Source organism: Rhodamnia argentea, chromosome 5, assembly GCF_020921035.1.
Source record: "Rhodamnia argentea isolate NSW1041297 chromosome 5, ASM2092103v1, whole genome shotgun sequence".
NCBI classification, from domain to species: Eukaryota; Viridiplantae; Streptophyta; class Magnoliopsida; order Myrtales; family Myrtaceae; genus Rhodamnia; species Rhodamnia argentea.
In genome coordinates, this window is record NC_063154.1 from 3,016,903 (window position 1) to 3,038,066 (window position 21,164).

Here is a 21,164-nt window from a genome sequence, read left to right on the forward strand (position 1 = left end):
TTATTTCTAATCACATAATCTCTTAATTAATAAATATTTTATATAAAATATGCGATGATAGGTCTTTAGTTAATATTTGGAGTGCAAAATGCATGAAAAAGCGTTATGTGGAAAATCCCACGAAGCAAAAAAGCCTCTCTCTCTCTCTCTCTCTCTCTCTCATATCAGGCATGACATCTGAAGGTACACATTATAACCCTAGTACAGACATACACTGATGATACAGGTGGGGTTTCACCGGTACGAAACCATGAAACCTCTGTCACCCTCAGATTTAGAGAATCCAATCATCTTCCCCCACTGTTGCAAACTCTATCATACTATAACGCAGACTTTCCATTTGAAAGAACTGTAGGTAGTGTACACATCTACAAAAAGACAGAACCAAACGGATTCCACATAGAAAGTCTAGCCACATGTTTTTGGGGAGAGAGAGAGAGAGCTAGGGAGAGAATCGCATTTCAATTAGGGAGGCATTGTTCAAACTTGAAGCTGGTAAAAGGGATGTGCAGATGGCTAATGGGGATCAATGTTCTTCCAGAAAATCTTCGCTCATTTTCGGGTTTTCGTAATTAATGTTAATCGGAGTAATCTCCAGCAACGGAATCGCCGCATTATAATCAGGATAGCAAGTGCAGTCATCATCACCACCCCACCACCACCTCTTGAGAAAGCCCTTGAAAAAGCTATGCACATTTGCATAGTTGGTCATGGGCGTATTGGTAAGTCTCTTTATGGTTGTAAGGTATGCAGCAACTTTTACATAGTAAAGAGTAGTCATGTTAATAGGTGCCGGTGAATAACTACACCCGGTCTCGGTAGGTGGCATGGGACCTTCCTAAAGTTGGACGGTCCTCCATTTGCGAATCTTGATGAGATTCCAAATGGACAAGGTAGACTATGCAACTTGGACAATCTCCTGAGTAATTGTAGGGATAGGTGAAGTGGCGAAAGCTTGCTACAAAAGTCTTTCTTGATAGATTACAATGCAAGTTCTCTTTAGACAAGACAGATTACTCGTTTTGCTCCCGCTCATAGTCACAGATTAGTCAGCATTCACAAGCCTAGCCTCACTGGATATAAGGGGCCAGATCAAAAGAAAATCACAAAACAAAAGTCACGAAAAGGGTCTTCAAGGGTTGATTAAGGAGATGCGAATGAAGAAGATCCACTTTACACAAACAAAGGCTAGCTATACGATCCTCCATGTTATCTCTACAAACCCAGATACTTAGGTCTCCAAAAATAAGAGGAAACTTGGGAAGGAAGAATAGCTGTGATGGGAACACGCGGTCCTTCCTTGTATTTGACTCGCGCATCTTGCAAATCCTACGTTACCGAGGAAGACAGAGCAGCAGATGAATTCCTTACTTAGGATAATGATCATCTCAATAAATTTAGAGGAATCATCTTTCCCCTATACAAGTACGGAAAGGAAGATGGGCATTTTTCCAGGTGTTTAGAATAAAAAAACTTCCCCGAAATCTGTTGCTGTACCTCTTCTTGGCCAAATGTTGTCCTTCTGTGTTAAGGTGTGATCAATGAGTACGAGCAGGGAGGCTAGTCAGGTGACACAAGGAAAATAACTCGACGGATCGGGCTCCACTCTTCAGAAAGATGACATTTAGTGATGCTAATACCTGAATAAAGCTGATATGAGGGGAACCAGAGAAAAAAAGACATGCCTAGGGAAACCCGCATAGAAACCATAGATTAAACCAGAGAATGCCTTAATAAGAACCAAATGACAAATATGTCTCAAAGAAGCGAGTCAGTCAAGCAAACTTGCTAATCTTATGGGAACCAAGCAAAGACAGTAAATGGCCAAATGAGACTCAGAAAAGAACTCCTTCAAAAGAACACATACCTGCAGTGACGACATAATAACAAGACACATGAAGCAGAAACAGCTTTCAATCACATCATGCTCTCGAGTTATCCAAGTTCTACACTTGGACACAAGTACAGACACAGCTAGCGAAAGATCAGGAGGCGCGTTGCTGTACGGAAAAAGAAAAATTCAGATGCATCACTCGGTCCCATCCTTACAAATATTAACATCACCGAAAAAGCAGAAACATATGATGATCAGCAACCCAGTATACACCAAGGTAAAGTCGTCTTCTTTTCTCGAACTTAAACTCTGTTCCACGTTGGGTTCGCAGAAACCAAGAACCTCAAAACCCACCAACAAAGACAGCAAGCATCAATCTTTTGAATACCTAGTTTCTTTGGAGAGTTCTTGAGAAATTAGGGTTTGCTTTGTATTAACTGATGAAACATACTGATAAGAAAGATGTCACTGTTAAAGTTACCTTCGTCCTCATAAGTTTGATCTCGGGACTTCTGGCTTTTGAGAGTGAATAGCCGTTCATTGCCACTGCAGCATCATCAAGATTCCCATAAAAAAAATCATATTGAAGAGAGACGCTTTTTGGGTGGAATTAGGGACCACATAAACTAAAACCCACCATTTGATTATTTAAAAAAGACGCTCTCTTCAAAAAGAAAGTTTTCTGTGTGAATCTTCATGATGCTGCAATGGCAAACAACGACTCGGGGCTTCTCCGTATAGGGGCCAATCCACATGCAGATGAGATGAAAAACCCTAACCCTAGCATCTATAGTCACCCAACTTTTAGCATCCCATGGAGGTAAAGGAAAAGGTAAAGCGAAGAAACAAAAGCAAATCAATGGGCATTGGCAAAAAGGTTCGAAACCCTTGTCTTGAGAGAGAGAGAGAGCTACTGTGTGTTTTCTGTGTTGAAATCCCATGTCAACCACTAAGGAAAAGGGAGAGATCAGGAACACACAAGTGGAAAATTGCACAGTGGAAAAGATTGAAAGGAGCCTAAAAACAACAAAGTGGAAGATCAAGAAACAGGCCAGAGAGAGAGAGAGAGAGAGAGAGAGAGAGAGAGAGAGAGGAGAGAGGGAGAGGGAGAGGGAGAATGTGTGTGCGCGTTTTGAGAGTGGAGATATGAGAGTGTTTAGCCTCTTCTTAATATAGAGTCCGATGGAGCCTTGTCTCCATTAACTGATCAATGCTGAAAATAATAAAAGAATATTTTGAAAAGGTGTTCATGCATGTATTGTATGCACATTGGAAAGACAAAGTAAAAGGGGAATAAATTTCACTAAACAGAAAACATTTGACATAAGATCATTTCAAGAAACGAAGAAGAGATTTCCAAAAGGGCTTTATAAGCATAATGGTGTTCGGGTGATTGTGAGCGTAACATTTTTTTGTTATTTATCGTTTTGTGACCCGCAACAGGCTGTTATTCTTACGGTAGAATAAGAACCGTCACATAATCATTTTTGTTTTCAAAGTCACAGGATGGAGGAGATTTTAATTCAAATCTTGAATACACATTTGTAAAATTAATAAGAATTTTGATCTTGCCTATTTTCTTATTATCGGAGATTATAATTGGACATGAGAATAAATGTAATTGTCAATAGAATTTCAAGATTGAAAGAATAGCTTCTTTCATTTGTAGGTGGAGATATATCTTACGAATGCATTGTGCTCTAATACCAACTATGGTAAACAGGAGTTTATACATTTTCTTGAATATGCTATTTGGTTTGGTCAGTTCCATTAAGATTACTTGAGCCTAGGAATTAGATAGAGCAGGACAACGCAAAACACTTGTACAAAATTCGATATGATGAACCAAAAGGAAAAAGCAAAAGCAGGAGTTAATATCCTACAAATGCAAAAGGAGGTAATTGTTTCGCTTTCATACACACAGACACAAGCCCGTAATAAGCAAAAGCATGAGTTTTTCACTACTTAGAAAACATGTGAACGCTGCACTAGGGTTTAAAGGCAAATATATCTTTTATAAACTTCGATTAATCGGTTTTATTCATTTCTCCCTCGGTACTCATGCAACATGTATTTTATGTGTATCGGATCGAGCGATGCCAGGGCTTTTATGATTGCGAAACTCCGTCGAGATTAATATATTGTAGACTATGATAGAACTAGGGGTGAGTAAGACAGACCGATCGAATTGGCGATTCGATCCGATTCCGATTTCATAAAAGTGGAACCAATGATTTTTTTTGTCCGATTTCGGGTTCGGGGGTGAATTAGACTGCTCGCACTTATTTTTTTATTTATTAAATGTGAACTTAATAATCTACTTATTATTATTTTTATTCTTTAAATGTAAACCTAATTTCCATTAATATAATAAAATAAAGTCTGTATTGCTCACCCGTACTGATAATCCATCGGTTCCCTATCTCAAAAACTTGGAATTGGCCCTTCTGGTCCAGTTCCCGGTTCCTGTAGGACCAAATCGGACCGGACTGAGAATTGATCACCACTAGATAGTAGAACGATAGATTTGTCTAGACATCAAGTAGGTTACTAGCGAAGAAAGTGGAAAGCGCACATAATAAAAGAAAACAAGGCTCACTCGACACAACCGCTTCTTTCAGTCAACTTTACATAACTCGTATCCGATCTACACGAAGCAGAGTCATTACAAATAAATAACATCCGGGTCTCTCTTGACCAGCACGGGACAAGTCGTCGAACGGTATTCATTAGGTGAGCGACAGCACGACGGTCCCGGAGCACCCGTAGGAATCTGGATGGCACCAAAATCTTTGCCCAGAAAGATAGGCCTGTTCTGAACCAGAGCCTCGCGCCACAGAAGTCAAAAGACAACGAAACGCACCCTAGAAATGGCAAAAATACAAACAGCCCCAGTAAAAACGTGTTTTTTAACACAGAAACTCTTTGCTTCCTGCACAAGAATTTTCCCAAATATGGCAACGGGGGGGCACGAGAAAGAATATGGGGGCAGCGATGTGATCTGACCTTTCCCCCTAATATCACGGGGAGTCCCACATCGATTGCGTGTACTAGGTTTTGAATTCCCCTTCCGGTGTCGTTCTCTGGGGCTGTGGTGTCTCGACCCTGAGCTGGATCCTGCGAGCTCTTTCCCTTTTGTGGTAAGCTTTCAAGATTGCAGTGTCTGATTCATATCTCCACATCTCATCACCTCGAGCTGATGTTTTGCTGCGCGGCTAAATCAAATCTTAACTCCCCCTCTTCACGTTACAGGCTCTTTCTTTCTTTTCTTTTCTTGCTTTATTTTCCTTGGGGTTCCTTTGATTTCTTTCTTCTTTTTTTTTCTTCTTGATAAAGAAAAAGGAGAGGGATGATAGAAATGGTTGAAGTATGATGCATGTTAGATTTGATTCTTTTGGATAATTACTTGGTGTAGATTTCACGGGACATTCAAAGATCAAATTTATTGGCATTAAGGGGTTTTAGGTTGTGACGCACCCACGAGTATAAATGCTTTTCAGTTACAAGTAAGTGTACAAGAGCATAGTATACACCGGAAACGATAAAATACCGTGCTCAAGATGGTTTCCGCTCGCATCTAAAGTATTCAAATTTCGAAATTTTCAAACAAATATCGTCATGGTAAGTCTCAACGTAGGACGGTTTACCTCCGCATGTTTAGCTAATGCTCCAAATACCGAGGTGCCCTTATAGGAACTAAGCCATTTCTTTTTTTCCTTTTGCCTCTTAATTTGTGAGGGTTCCTGCATAACTTTGTCTCATAAATTTTAGGAGAAAAATTATAAAAAAAAATCCTTAACTTATTGTAAATATGTCAAATTCAATTCTAAATTTTTTAATTTGGCCAATTTAGTCATAAACCTTTTGACAATTTGCCAATTCATCTATCCGATCAATTTTAGCCGGAAATTACTAAAGTGGAAACTGTCCCTTCTACGTTTCGACCACAAAAAAAAAAAAACAAAGTTGGCTCTTCTACGTGGCATCACCGGCACTAACATTATAATTTTATAATTTTTAAAGATTTTATGAACTTTTATTTTTATTTATTTTTATCCTTTTTATTTTGTATTTTTTAATAGTGACCGCTAGACTTGTCAAAAGAGTAGATCGGGTTATACCCATTCAACACAAGGCAAATTTTTCGACCCATACCCGATCTATAATGACCCAACCCATATTGCTAAAACACATTCACGTTTAACCCAATCATAGAAAAAAATTCTTATAAAAATTATATTGCCAAAATACTATCTATAATTTTTATATTTTTCCGACCAAATAAAAACTATATATTTTTTTAAAAAAAATCAATTTTTTATTTTTTATTTATCTTTTCCTTCCCTCTTGTTTTTTCCTTCTAAGTGCACCGAGGGCCACGAAGCCCTCGTTGGATTTTGTAGAAAAATAGAAAAAGGAAGGAAAAATTAAAAATTAAAAAATTAAAAAAACGACATGTTTACGACTCACTATAGTCAGTTAACCCATTTATGACTTATTTAAAATCCATGTAATACCCATTAAATTGTTAAGGAATCCATTTATGACCCACTTAAGTTTATTTTTAAAACTCAAGGTAACCCATTTATGACTCACACCATTGAATATGGGTTCTAGGCCGATTTTATCACCTCTAGTGGCCGCTCGCTGGCCGAACAATGGCTCAACATCCCTGTTGCTAGGCGAGGCCGCGAGGGCCTAACGCTCGCCTAGTGGCTAGACGTAGCACGGCCTTGCCCGCCACAATGAAAAAAATAGAAAATAAAAACAAAAAAAGAGAGTAAAAAAATAAAAGAAACAAAAAATCCGTAAAATTTTAAAAAATTATGAAAATTGTACATGGCAATGGCCGGCGTCCTAGTCACCAATTTCCAACCAAAATTGGCCGGATTAACTAAATTAGCAAATTGACAAAAGATTTAGGACTACCTTTCTCCACTTCCCTAGACAATCACACTAAGTTTCTTCGCTGAGATAATCACCGAGCATGTGCCAAAACACTAATGTAGAGTTTTCTGCATAGTAAGAAAAAAAATATGATTTGAGTCCATGAATACCTACTGATATGGTAGGGTGTCAAAACTGAACTAAACCACTGACCGGACAAAAAATTTGTGTATTTTGGTTCAGTTAATTGAAAATAAATCATTTTTTTTTGTTCAGTTTATTTCGGTTTGATTCGGTTAACAAACCGAACTAAAAATCTCTTTTAGATACATCCATAGTTTGAGTTTGAGGGCTAACCGGGATAAATATCATGTCTCGATTTCTTTACACATCGCGAAATGCTATCATAAACAATTGATTAGTTAGATAAAACGTGCATAAACCATGAATCAATAGTACTAAGAAGTTCCTATAGAATCGGTAGATTCGACGCCAAAACTTTCTAAATTCATCTAATTGATGCATCGTATGTGTTTTTAAATCAAATCGGATTATGATAATCCACTTGCGAATCCATCGATTGCGATTAAGATCTTTAACAGTTCGATGCGTCGCAGCGGATGGATGACCCGCCTCTGGTCAATTACTTTTCTGAAATAATCAAAATCGTCATTGATCTCAATTTTACAACTTTCAGATATGGGTCTCCATCGTTCGTTCATATCGTACCGCTCCCATTAATTACGCGGGACCGTGCATTGTGCGTCAGAAAAACCATCGTTTTGGGACACGATTAATTCGTCAATCGCTGTCGTTTGTTTCAACATCATGCGATGACATCTTGTATGGCGATTTAAAAAGTCAACTTTTAAAAGAAGTGTCAAGAAAACCCTAAATATATTACCACTTATATTAATTCAGTCCTAAATTTTTTAATTTAACTAATTTAATCCTAAATCTTTGATAATTTGTCAATGTAATCCATTCGGCTAATTTTTGGCTAAAAAATTGATCGAGGACGTCGGAACGCTATCGTTGAAATTTTTCTTTCTTTTTCGCTTTTTATTGTTAAGGGCCGATGGCATCGGCCGAGGCCCGATGCCCATCGCGGCCATTGCGCGAGGGCCGCGAGCCCAAGTTGCAGACCTTGCCTTGTGGCCAGCGAGGAATGTTTGAAGGCTTGCAGGCCCTTGCCTAGTGGCTGGCGGGGTCGTTGGGTCTTGGCCGGTGGCCGACAATCCCTTGCCAACCTTTAACAATAACAACAAAGAAAAATAAAAAGAAATAGAAAATTTAAAAATTCGAAAAAAAAAATTACGTCAGCAATGGCTATACCATATAGGACGATCAGCATCCACGTCATCATTTTTCAACGAAAATTGACCGGAAGGATTACAATGAAAAATTGTCCAAAGGTTTACGACTAATTTGACAAATTAAAAAATTTAAGACTTAATTGACATAAAATAGAAGCGGATTTTTAGATACCCACTAGAAGTTGTAATTTGGTACAAAAGTGATGTCGCTTCAACTTTGATTTTTATATGGGAAGGTACAATCCAACTATGTTTTTTTTGGTAAGGTACAATCCAACTATGTTCATTCCATGAATCTCGACAATCCGCATATCGTGTTATTATGTCGTATCAAACTTTAAGAATTTGTATATTTTCGCTATTAAGCTGCTATTATCGTATCTGTTTCTATTGTACGGAAAATTGAGTTCTTTTTTTGAAACTTTTGTTAATTGGATTATAACTTTCTCGTGGTAAATCAATAACTTCTCTTGACACAAGATATATTTTTTTTAACGAAAGACTCGACTCTTATTCCAAATGAATTTCTTACATAAAAAATATTTGAAGGTAAAGTAGACTCGTGCTACAAACTCTCGTACATTTTTAGAGCATGCTTTCCTCCAACCAACATTCAAATCGATTGGTTACAACTTATGGCCCTCGCTAGTCATGTTCGAAGGCTTGCAGGCGCTCGCCTAGTGGCCGGTGGGGGTCATCGAGGCCAATGGCCGGTGATCCCTTGCTAGCCTTTAACAATAACAACAAAGGAAATAAAAAAAAGTAATAAAAACTAAAAAAATTACATCAGCAGCGGCTATGTCTCGTAGGACGACCAACATCCATGTTATCATTTTCCGATCAAAATTGACCGGAAGGACTACATTGAAAAATTGTCCAAAAGTCGATGACTAATATGACAAATTAAAAAGTTTAGGACTGGATTAACGGAAAATAGAGGTGCATTTCTAGATACCCACCGGAAGTTGTAATTAGGGGTGAGCATGGTTGGGTGGGCCGAGTCCAGGACCCGGACCTTGAACCGGCCATGTTATAACCGATTTCCAGTTTTTAGAACCGAGAATCAACCTTGTTTGTCTTGGATCTGTTTTGGAACCAACTCTATTTTTCGATTCGGTTCCAGAATCTACCCGAGAACTTGTTTTCATTCTTTTTCCAATCAAAATAATATGCTAACAGAAATGGGCATCCGAATGCTAACATTATGAACTCGAGACTCGGGAGCATAAGCTAAAGCAAACTTGGCACATATAAGCCTGAGGAATATGTCAATCACCCACAACGGCTTAAGATGTACAAAGAGACAAATGAAATTGAACTTACCTCGCTCCGGATAGCTACATCGGTGTCGGTGAGATGCAAAAGAGAGGCGACGGCGAGCCGTGTTGCGTCTTTGCGGCGCCAATGATGGGGACAACGAGAGGCGAGCCAATGGTGACGAGTCGGAGACAACGAGAGAGAGGGTAGATGAGATGGGAAGAAACAGAGGATTGAGAAGAGGTGAGGGCCTTGAGGCAACAAAAGGGCAAGCGACGCTAGATCGGGCACTAGGTGTTTTTTTGTAAGTAACTAAAAACCGCTTCTAAAACTGATTTGGGTGAGTCTTCACCTAGAATCGGGAACTGAATCGGTTTCAACCGGTTCTCAAAATTTGAAACCGGTTCCCGGCCCGGTTTGAGCAGGAACCGTTTCTTGACCTTATTTTTTGGGTGGGCCAATCCGGGTTCCTGGTAAACCCGATTTGGTTGCACACCTCTAGTTGTCATTAGGTACAAAAGTAATGTCACTCCAACTTTGATTTCTATATGGGAAGGTACAATCCAATTATGTTCATTCCACGAATCTCGACGGTACGCATGCCGTGTTATTACGTCGTATCGCACTTTAAGGATTTGTATAATTCGCTATTAAGCTGCTATTATTGTTTACGTATCTATCATATATAAATCTGAGTTCTTTATTTAAACTTTTGCTTATTGGATTATAACTTTTTCATGGTAAATCAACGACTTCCCCAGACACACGATATTTTTATTTTAATGAAAGGCTTGACACTTATTCCAAATGAATTTCTTACATAAAAAATATTTGAAGGTAAAGTAGACTCGTGGTACAAAGCCGCGTATATTTTCAGGACATGCTTTCTTCCAACCAACATTCAAATTGACAGGTTACAAGTTACGGAGAAAACCCACATCTATGCTTAGATAAACTTGAGTGTACGTTATCTTTATAACTTATAACTAGTCAATTAGGGTGCGTATGGTAACGTTTACGTTCCCGGAACAATTTTTGGAACAGAAACATTTTTTTCTATTTCTGTTCCCGGTTACGATTTTTGGGAACAGAAACGCGTTTGGTAACTACAAAAAAAAAATATATATATATGTTCAAAAGCTTTGATAAAAAGTCGTCGTCTTTGAGAGTGTGAAGAGTAGTCCAGGAACAGAGGGTTGCAAAAAGTGTTCCTCTTGTGTTATAAAATGTGTTCAAAAGCTTTGATAAAAAGTGTTCCGAGAACAAAGAAACAAGTATTTTTTGTTTCTCGTTTCTGCTCCAAAAGTGTTCCCGTTTCTAAAAAGTGTTCCCAGAACACTTTGGGAACTTTTTTTTACCATACGCGTTTCTGTTCCCAAAGTGTTCTAGGAACACTTTGGGAACAAAAACACTTTTTCCGGAGCGTTACCATACGCACCCTTACAGACGGATAGAGGAAAATACTGCCCTACGCTAAAAAAAATTAAAGCTCTCACAATAATCTATGACCGTATTTTTTTTTTTCTGGTTAGATAAAGATTTCCTTTTATTTCCTCAAGTAGGTTGATCATTCCAAATTATGCGGGCTTCCGAACATATAAGTTCCCAAAGAACACGAGGCGGATTGGAAAGCCAGTTCTTACGAAGAGAGTGATGTCTATGGGCTTTTGCAACCCAGTCCGCAATTTGGTTTGTATCCCTATGGCAATGGGCTAATCCCAAATTATCAAAATGGGCTAACTCGTTCTTGCAGGCCTTGATAAGTGGTTCCACTTCCCACGAAGGCAGATCACTATCTGTTACTGCTCTTATCCAAGTCAAGCTGTCTGTCTCCAACACCACACGAGGGGCACAACTGGGGGTGATTGACCGAAGGAACTTCAAGGCTTCTAAGCACACTAGGGTTTCTGTTTGCTCAGCGGTTGTTGCCCTCACCTTCTTCGCAAAGCCATCGACCAAGTCTCCCGGAGTAGTCTCTGCAGATGGACGATACGCTGCCCTCCGATTCACCTTCCTCGATTGACCCATCGACATTAATTCTCAGCACATTCTTCTCTGGCGGTTGCCATTTCACCGGTGAGCTCGAATCTATGACTGTAGTAACATTGTGATTTCGTACTTTGATACCACAGTTCCACAATCGCGGGCCAAGTCGAGACCCGACCCGGTCATCAGAGGAAGATGAAAGCCTGGACAAAGCAATAGTATTAGGCCCAAAAGGTAGTCAAAGACTCAAGTCTACAGTGCTCATAGAAAGAAGACTTGAATAGTAATATTCTCAAACCACAAAAGACAATCAACAACGATCATATGATACCTATAAGGGAAGATTATACTTTTGATGCGTTTGTTTCATAAAAAGTGAGTGATTTGAATAATATTTTTTTAAAAATGATTGCTTAAATCGTTTAGAAAAATTAGTCAACCAAAAAATATTTGCTACATTGATAACAATCTATGCCTTAACTATTTTCGTGGACGATAAAAATATTTCATTTATTTACTTTTCTAAAATATATAAGCGATCATTTTTCAAAATCACTTATTTTTCATGAAACAAGCGCATCCTTATTGAAGAAACTACCTAAATCATATCACACATTAGAGAAGTAATATATGTCCATCTAGGATTTTTATCGGTAACGATTATTTTTTTTAAACCCTAAAACAATTCAATAGCGTGTTGACTTGACAGAATGTTTTTTGAACGCTAAAAGAGGTCAACAACGCGTTGGCTTATAGTTGACTTAACAGAATGAATCAATTATATAAGTCCGGAGATCGGTAATATTGGAGATGATTCAATGTGCAAGAACTTTCGATAGTAAGGATATATACAATGCTTCACTCTTTCTCTTTTGTGGATAAACTTCCTAAGAATTCAAACAATTACATGTTAGGAGATTGTTAATACTCGTAAATGCACCGCAAGAAAAAAAGATTACGCGTAGTAAGGATCAAATAGCACTAGGCGAGGACGGCTCATATGCCGACCATCATCAATCATTTCACATTTTCAATATTCCCTAATTGTCGTCAATTTTTACACGGCTATAAGTTCAATTCTACTTCATTAGGCAACTTAATTACTATGACTTAGATTGGCCAAGCGGCGATTAATATGCAAGCCAAGAAATTAAGGAACAAGAAGGCCGGAGACAGGGGCACTTAAGTAATTAATGAACGCCAGTAGGCGGCACCCAAAAAGCAACGGCTAGTCGCTAGTTTGGCAAGCAAAAGCAGCAGATTTATTACAGCTAAATTGAGCTCGATCACTGTACATGAATTCGACCGTTACGATGTTCATGTGCATGTCTCTCCGTATAAAACCCCAAAACACTGCGAATCTCTCTTTCCTTTCACCAGGAATTCAATCAACCCGCTCCTATATACCCTAACCACGCGGTCATTCGACCGTTGCAAGTCTTTCTCTTCGCGCAGCGACGCAAGAAAAGCCCTCTCTCTGCGAGCCAAGGAAGAGGGCTTTTCTGTTCTGTCTTGCCCGAGATCGAAAATCACAGAACACCCAGATAGAGAGAGATAGAGATAAGCAACACCCAGAAGATGGATTCAGCTCAGAGGAGGAAAAGCGGCATCAATCTCCCGTCTGGGATGTCCGAAACTTCGCTTCGGCTCGATGCGTTTTCGGGTTCATCCTTTCGGGCTATCTCCAACCTGACATCCCCATCCAAGTCCTCTGCTGTCAGCGACAGATTCATCCCTTGCAGATCTTCTTCCAGGCTCCACGCTTTCGGGCTTATTGAAAATGGGTCGCCGGTTAAGGAAGGAGGGAACGAGGCGTACTCGAGGTTGTTGAAGGCTGAGCTCTTTGGGTCTGATTTTGTGTCTCTCTCTCCTGCAGGTCAAGGGTCGCCCATGAGCCCCAGCAAGAACATGTTGCGGTTCAAGACAGAGAGTTCGGGCCCGAACTCTCCCTATTCGCCGTCAATCCTATGGCAGGACAGCGGTTTCTCCAGCGAAGCTTCGACACCTCCTAAGCCACCAAGGAAGGTTCCCAAGACGCCGCATAAGGTGAAGATTTTCAGCTGCTTTAATGTGGTGTTGTTGAGAGTTATTTAGACTCTTTTGATCTCTTTCTAATGAGAAATTATGTCAAAGTTGAGCGTTAAAAGTATCCATGTTAGTCGACGAGATTTACATGTTCTTTATATATACGTAATCTCTCTCCATCTATTAACTTAAATTTTTATTTGGACGTTTTAACAAGATATCAGACTCTATCAATTTAACAAGTTTATATGCCGGTGGTGTCCCTTACCTATCAATTTAAGCTTTGGTATCCATTGTTTAAGAATGAGTTGGTGAACTACCCTGATTGCTGCGATTAGTGAGGAAAATTGATGGATCTGAACAGCATGCTTTTTCTCATGAGCAAATCTTATTTAGTCAAACAGTAAAATAGTTTAGCTGAAGTAAGCTAACTCCAAATTCCTAATTGGAATAATATATCAAAATTTGCAATGTTGTCCGGCTTGATTGGAATGCTGACTAAAAGGGCCCAAAGGAGTGGGAACCAAGAATAGGGTAATAGCTAGCTCACTTTGTAGTCAGACTAACTAATGAATGCAGAATAGCTATGAATTAGCAGAGAACACATTCCGTAGCGGGTAGGAAGAAATTAGACAAAATGTAGTGAGCTTAATTGATGGCTGTAGTTGGTAATGAAGCACTAAAGAATGGGAGCAGAAGAATAATTGTTTACTATGCAGGTTCTGGATGCCCCATCGCTGCAAGACGATTTCTATTTGAATCTTGTTGACTGGTCGTCTCAGAATGTGCTTGCGGTTGGGTTGGGCACTTGTGTTTACCTATGGAGTGCATCAAACAGCAAAGTAAGCTGCATATCCAGTCTTAATTGATCTCTACCAGATTTTGGTTCTCAATGTCTTACCTTGAGTTTGATGTAAAATCAACAATGAGCAATGTCAAAATGGTGTTACAATGCTTATCATATTGTTTTCAGGTGACAAAGCTGTGTGATCTGGGACCTAATGATGGTATCTGTGCAATACAGTGGACTCGAGAGGGTTCATACATTTCAATTGGCACCAGCCTTGGTAAAGTTCAGGTAACCGAATCTAAATCCTCACACATTTGCACATCATAGGGCTCATACCATTGGAGACATCACCGAATGAGATGTTTATTTGTGCAACAGATATGGGATGGAACTCAGTGTAAGAGAGTTCGGACAATGGGCGGTCATCAGACCAGAACAGGGGTCCTGGCATGGAATTCGCGCGTATTATCTTCTGGTAGCAGGGACCGGGTCATACTTCAGCATGATCTCCGCGTTCCAAGTGACTTCGTAGGCAAGCTTGTCGGCCACAAATCTGAGGTAACACTAGAGCAAGATTTTTTTTTTTTTTTGCAGTCTACAAGTTTTGGTCCAGAGGGCTAAATTGAATCTTGAGCTACCTCAGTCACCCCTTTTCTTTTAATATTACTCAGGTATGTGGATTGAAATGGTCCCATGATGACAGAGAACTTGCCTCAGGTGGGAACGACAATCAGGTAATTCTCGTTTTCTGATAAGTCATTTATCTTCCATATTAAACTGAGCATGGAGTTAGAAACATGCTGTTACTTGGTTGATCAGCTACTGGTGTGGAATCAACATTCTCAGCAACCAGTTCTGAAGCTTACCGAGCATACTGCAGCAGTAAAAGCCATAGCATGGTCTCCACATCAGAACGGGCTACTTGCTTCGGGAGGAGGAACTGCTGATCGATGCATACGCTTCTGGAACACCAGCAGCGGCCATCAGTCGAGCAGTGTTGACACCGGGAGTCAGGTAGTGAATCGATTAACTACTAATACTTGAGTGCGTAACTACTCCATATGGTAAATACTTCTCGAGTGCACATATGGCAGTGCCAATTCCTTCCCACATATGGACAGAACTCAGAAGAAAATCATAAAGAAAGTCCATATCATCACATATTTGCTTGCAGGTATGTAATCTGGCTTGGAGTAAGAATGTGAATGAGCTGGTGAGCACTCATGGGTATTCACAGAATCAAATAATGGTCTGGAAGTATCCATCCATGGCTAAGGTAAGAAAGCCTTTGAGTGAGTTTTAGAGTCTCCATCGTTTCATTATCACAGCTGTCGAAGGCTAGACTAATCAAGGAGCGACATAAACAGGTTGCAACTCTGACTGGCCATAGTCTTCGAGTACTATATCTTGCCATGTCTCCGGATGGCCAGGTAATGCAATTGCTTGCCATGTCTCCGGATGGACATTCCAAATGCAGTTGTTGCATTTGCCAAAATCGTCAGTCTCAATTCTGTTGTTGCTTGCAGACGATAGTGACAGGAGCTGGTGACGAGACCTTGCGGTTTTGGAATGTCTTCCCATCAGCGAGGACACCGGTGAGTAACTCGTGAACGATGCCGCTTTGCTCTGACTAAGCTTGCTTTCTTGGTTGTTTTCCTCACAAATTTTCCTGTCTCGCGTTTTGCAGGCACCGGTCAAGGACACAGGTCTCTGGTCTTTGGGGCGAACCCATATCAGATAAAGCTGCGTATGCTTTGTTCAAGCTCTAGGGTGTCTCTCTTACAGAAAAATTGTCGGAATACATTTAAATGTAAAAAGATCTTGCACGGTAGACTGAAATTACACTATTTCGTGAATTTGAATGGCACAGAAGAAATTTTTGTACAATACTAAATTTGTGGTATAGTAAGAGTTGTGAATGATTTGATGATTAGCCACTGGTATTATTATGTGTAATTGGAGAAACATTTCTGGAAAGGTGAAAGTATGCTGAAACAAGCATATGCTGAAACATTTCTTCCATAGGAACAAATTGGAGAGATTGTGCTCAATCAAGGAGCTTCCCATCTGCTGCGGAAACCTCATGCAAACTATCTGGAAAGGTGAAAGTATAACAGTGAATTGGATACCTCAAAAGCAACAATTCCTCATAGTAGTTGTGCCATTGAAGGCTAGGACTAGTACATTAATAACTTCCATATTGTGAACTACCATTATTACGATAAAGGACAGCCAATCTGTAAGTTAGAGAAAAGAAAGTCCGCCGACAATTAGGTTTGTGTAGTGGATGGGGGAAAAGAATACCAGTCAAATAATACATGGTTAGGACTAGTACATTAATAACTTCCATATTGTGAACTACCATTATTACGATAAAGGACAGCCAATCTGTAAGTTAGAGAAAAGAAAGTCCGCCGACGATTAGGTTTGCGCCAGCCAACCGGATCGCCCAAGAAAGCTTAGCTTCCAGGAATATTCTCAAACAATTGAAGCAACGGCATTTTCAGGAGAGCAAACTTTGACAGATATAAAAGATCTCTCTTGATGAAGGCCTCGTAGCTTTGGGCCTCAACCATGATGTCTTACTGAAAAGTGGACCGCAAATCCGGCGGAATTCTGTAGACTCGATAAGCAAAAATGTGAGTACATGATCACAAATCTCTCCTAACAACACACATTAGAGAAGCCACAATGTGTCTGTGTGACTGAAAATCTACCTTGTGCATCCTCACTTTCGAGAAGCTTAATGACTAGGTGTCCCCCTGGTCGCAACACACCCTTGTCATCAGGAGCAGAAGCAGATGGGTTTGACTGTCCATCCATTTGGATACCGCCATTCATGTGACCAAAGGCAGACCTGCCAACAGCTACCTCAAGCGCTCGCATCCCTAATTCAGTGGATAAAGCCGAATCTGTAGTTGCAATCCCAGAAACTAAGGGACACATGTCGGAGAGTACGACGGAAAACCCTCTTTGCTGAGAAGAGGCAGGCAAATCTCAGATGTTCATTAATTCAGAAGCAATGCTGCATTTAATCAAGTGCTACAGAGCAGAGAATATTGGCTAAAGAAAACTGTCTATGAATATGTCAAGACTAGCATCAAAACACATGCAAAAAACCCTCCTTGTTGAGGGAGGTTAGCTACCTGATGCAAACGAAGCATGTTCTTATGGAGCAAGAAGCTGTATTCAGTAGGTATAAACTTCCAAAGAAATGATCTTGAGTAAACAATACAAGTACTTTGCAGTAATTGCATATATACACACACTGCAGAGTGTAGAAAGGGTGTCCTACCTTGACCAGTTATAATTCCTAATTAGTAATTTGTGAGGCTTGAAGGCAGCATGAATAAATAAATAATCAATAGTCTCCCATGGGTACCATTAGATGTTCCATCTCTCAAAATATTGAAGTATGCATAACGAATTTTGCTTCAACGCACAGGATGGAATTGTGATTAGGGAAATGGACTAGTGACTTAGACACATTCCAATGCAAGTCCAACTAGTTTTGTGTGGAGAGTACTAAATCAGGCTTCAGGTAGTCTCTTATCTTGTTTAGGAGGTTAATAAAGTATTCATGAGCCAGGATTTAAGGTGGGTTTGGTTCAGCATTTTCAAGGGACTTTTAGCCCCCAAAACCCATTGTGAGAATACTGAAGTATTTGGTTCAACTTTAAGCCAGCATTTGGGAAAGCTGAAAGCCCAATGCTGGTAGGGACCAGCACTGAGCTTTCAGCATTTAGCCAAATGCTAAGAGATTTTTTCCTTCCAAAACTAACCTCATCATTTCTTTATATTTTTTATTTTGCCCCCCATTTTACTGTTTATCTTCTTCGTCGGTCCGGCAATGGGTAATTTTTTTAATTAAAAATTAAAAAATTGCATTCAAAGCCCCGTTAGAATGTTGTTTTTACCAAACACCATTCAACCCAAAGCTCATTTTCAAATGAGATTTTACAAAATACAATTAGCATTTTCCTAAACCCCTTTAGGTCGAAGGCATTTGCATTTTTCCAAAACTGAATCAAACCCACCCTTAGACACCCAAGGTGGAGTTCGTTGGCATTAAGACAAAACGAACGAGAACCGTGCTTCCAATTTTTCGGAGGATATCCCGTGACAATTTGCTAAATCGTGGCTTTACATGCTAATCCTTGGTACCCATGACATTGGATGATTCTCCAGTGGCAAAACACTATCCTCGGTTCAGGAGGAAGCAGAAAGTAAGGAACTAAACAAGGATTTACAAAACATCTAGAACTTGTGTTCAACCCCATTCACAAAAGGAGAAGTCTGCGAGAGTACTTTGTTAATGAGTTACAATGAGTTACCTGAGGAGAAAGAGCCTTAATTTGGTGCTTCGGGAAGTTCCTAACATCGGCACAAACTGTCTGAACTCTAGCATCGCAGTGCATTGTAGGAACCTTGACCTTCTGTTCTGCAAATCCCCAATTCTCAGGTGAAACCATCCAGAAAAAACACTCCCTCAAAGAACAGAAAACTTATTTCAGAGATGACTACTCTGAACCGAATCCACTCCATTTGATCAGAAACTAACAGAGCCATACACAACCGGCACGGTGAGAGAGCAACATACCTTGAGATCAATCCCAACGACAGACCCACCATTTTTCAGAGGACCCAAACTCTGACAAGCAACCTGGACACAGAAATGCATCAGTTAGATTCCATAAATTCACGGCGAGCTTTCAAGAAAGCCGTCGAATGGTCGCTGACTAGAGAGAACCTGAAGCCAAGCGCCAGGAGCACAGCCGAGGTCGAGAACAGAGGACCCAGCAGTTATCAGCTTGTACTTATTTTGCATCTGTAGCAGCTGTTCGGAGCGCGAAACCGAAAAGCAAAGGTGAGAAATTTTTACATGGTTTCGAAGAAGAAACCCATATTCGAATCAGACCAAACGAGAAGAAAAGAACAGAGGAGGACCTTGAAGGCAGAGCGAGCGACATAGCCGAGGCGTTGAGCTTCTCTGTAGAAGAAATCCGGTGCTCCGGCTCCGCTCATTGCCCGCTTTGCTCAATCTCAGTCTCAGGCCGGCCAGCCAAGGCGTGCGACAAAGCCTGCGAGCTGATGCAGAGTCGGCGTTGCCTCAAGCAGTCGGGTCGGCGCCCACAACCCCGGTGGCCCAGAGTGGCTCGTAGAATTATGGGCCGGGCCAGAACTGCCCTATCCGGCCCGACATTTTCAATAATTGGAGGGCCAGGGTCGGACCGGGTCCTTTCGTTGGGTCCAATTCTTCTCCCGGGAACACCCAATTAGATTTGTTTTGATGGATGGAACTCTCGAGCCGGTCCGGGCCGAGCTGGGCTTTTCCTTAAACGGCTCTGCCCAATCCTCAACGGGATTATCGTAGCCGCCAACCAGATTATGGTTTGTTTACCAATGAAAAATCAAAATCTTGTACTCACAAAATATTCGCAGTCTCAAGCTAAAATCAATGTCATTGCTCAGAGTTTGATTCAGATGACGTATTTTGAGTCGCATCAGTTTAAAAAAAAGCCTCTACAAAGTCTTTGTAGCCTGTGTTATATACTTATATTTGTATCGGAAAAGCTAATGCAACGTGTACGTGCACGACACACGTCGATAACTAGCTAATTATATTAACAAACCAAGAATTATTTATCAGTTGATTACCGCTGAACACATGAAGAACTTAGTCTTCGTTTAGTTTCTCTCATTCATTTAAGTGTAATCTTCGTCACATTATGTGCATGTTCCAACATCACAAGATCTTTGGGACATCGGCATTGCATATTAATTTATGAGAAATTGATATCGTAAGTAGATCTGTCAAAATTTGTCATAAACCTATATATTATGGTGCTAGCTGGCAAATGGATTAGCTGTATTTAATAAATGGTTTTAAACATAATATGTGTGTTAAGGGCGTCATAAATTGATTTATAATTTACTTACTTAGACCTAATTTATCTCTCTCGCTCTCTCTTCATTTTCTCTCTCCCTCACTCGATCCTATGCATACTCATTTCGCATTCTCATTTCAATTTTGATATGAGTTTTCCTAATTAAGATAATATAACAGTGTTTTAGGAATGTGGGTCAGTTCGGTATGTGGTGGGTATGCATTGGATCGAGTATAAATCATTACATTTGCATTGCATGGAAATTGGTCAAAATAGGTTGAATTAGCCTATTTAGGTTGGACAATTTCCGACTTAACCCATCCGTTTGACGGGTCTAATGATAAGTAGTAATCTATGAATGGATGATGGACCCCTCAACAAGATGCTAAGTCAAACTTGGGAATTTGATTTTGGTGTCATTTTTTAAGCTTATATCATCTGACCAGAGAAATGTGGATAGGTCTTTACCTAATGGGTGTACATAGAGCTTTCATGATGTATCCCAGCCACATTTCAGCAACTTTCTTTATTCGCCGAGACGTTGCCCTTTCTCTTCTCATCCGATTTCTCCATATTGCCTCAATTTGCTTCCCTCACAATCAACTCCAAAAGAAAAGGTCAAAAGGGTAGCTCGAGTTCTAATCAACAGGATCACATCTCGGCACAGGATGCACCTTATATTATAATAAAGCTGTTGAATTTCTGCATTTCTAATCGCCAGTGGCCCAGTGCTAAGTACGACTGCAAGCGGGAGTGCAACCAACCATTCAGCAGAAAAGGAAACTACCCAAGATGAATCATCTCTGTTGTCATAACGACGGGGGACGCCTAGCTTGTGTCGTCGAAATCATCTTGAGAAAGTTGAAGACGACTTTGTCTATACGACAATGTAATAGAACAAGTTGCAGAACCTCGAGATTGTAGTGTCATTGTACATGTACTTCGTAGACAGAAAGGGACGAGGGAGGAGTCAAGAACTCTGCATTTTAATCAGTTCCTCTTTCTAACCATACATAGATCGGGGTAAAGGCGTACTTATGGCGTTTCCAGCATTCAGATATTAATCCTAATTCAGACTTTGGATTATTGCCACCCATCTCGGCAAATATGGATCTCACAAACATTCAACCTTATCAAGTGAAGCTCAAGAATGAGCAAGGAACAAAGAAGACCAAAGGCCG

General features: G+C 40.1%; 2 protein-coding genes and 1 long non-coding RNA gene across 4 annotated transcripts; 1 reads left to right on the forward strand and 2 right to left on the reverse strand.

Moving 5' to 3' along the window:
- Positions 1 to 955: 955 nt before the first annotated feature.
- Positions 956 to 2,921, reverse strand: LOC115743745. The gene is made up of 2 exons (XR_007198543.1): positions 2,316 to 2,921; positions 956 to 2,241 (listed from the first exon to the last, which is right to left on the reverse strand). It is a non-coding gene; the product is annotated as an uncharacterized LOC115743745 (long non-coding RNA).
- Positions 2,922 to 12,640: 9,719 nt separating this feature from the next.
- On the forward strand, positions 12,641 to 16,038 carry LOC115743788 (protein FIZZY-RELATED 3). The gene is made up of 10 exons (XM_030678755.2): positions 12,641 to 13,326; positions 14,025 to 14,147; positions 14,279 to 14,383; positions 14,474 to 14,653; positions 14,767 to 14,829; positions 14,915 to 15,109; positions 15,270 to 15,371; positions 15,463 to 15,525; positions 15,622 to 15,690; positions 15,783 to 16,038. Exons 1-10 carry the CDS (start codon positions 12,859 to 12,861, stop codon positions 15,834 to 15,836), a joined length of 1,422 nt encoding a protein of 473 aa, XP_030534615.1. The 5' UTR covers positions 12,641 to 12,858; the 3' UTR covers positions 15,837 to 16,038.
- A 152-nt stretch (positions 16,039 to 16,190) lies between these two features.
- Positions 16,191 to 19,304, reverse strand: LOC115743727 (ribosomal RNA large subunit methyltransferase E). Of its 2 annotated transcripts, XR_007198542.1 has the most exons (7): positions 19,043 to 19,304; positions 18,846 to 18,932; positions 18,696 to 18,758; positions 18,430 to 18,531; positions 16,813 to 17,071; positions 16,526 to 16,711; positions 16,191 to 16,417 (listed from the first exon to the last, which is right to left on the reverse strand). XR_007198542.1 is itself a non-coding variant. In XM_030678651.2 (6 exons), the coding sequence occupies exons 1-6, from the start codon at positions 19,118 to 19,120 to the stop codon at positions 16,599 to 16,601; spliced, it is 702 nt and encodes a 233-aa protein (XP_030534511.1). In that variant the 5' UTR covers positions 19,121 to 19,304; the 3' UTR covers positions 16,467 to 16,598. The 2 variants fall into 2 exon arrangements, 1 of the variants encoding a protein (XP_030534511.1); XM_030678651.2 differs by lacking the exon at positions 16,191 to 16,417 and having other exon boundaries at positions 16,467 to 16,711.
- Positions 19,305 to 21,164: the final 1,860 nt, after the last annotated feature.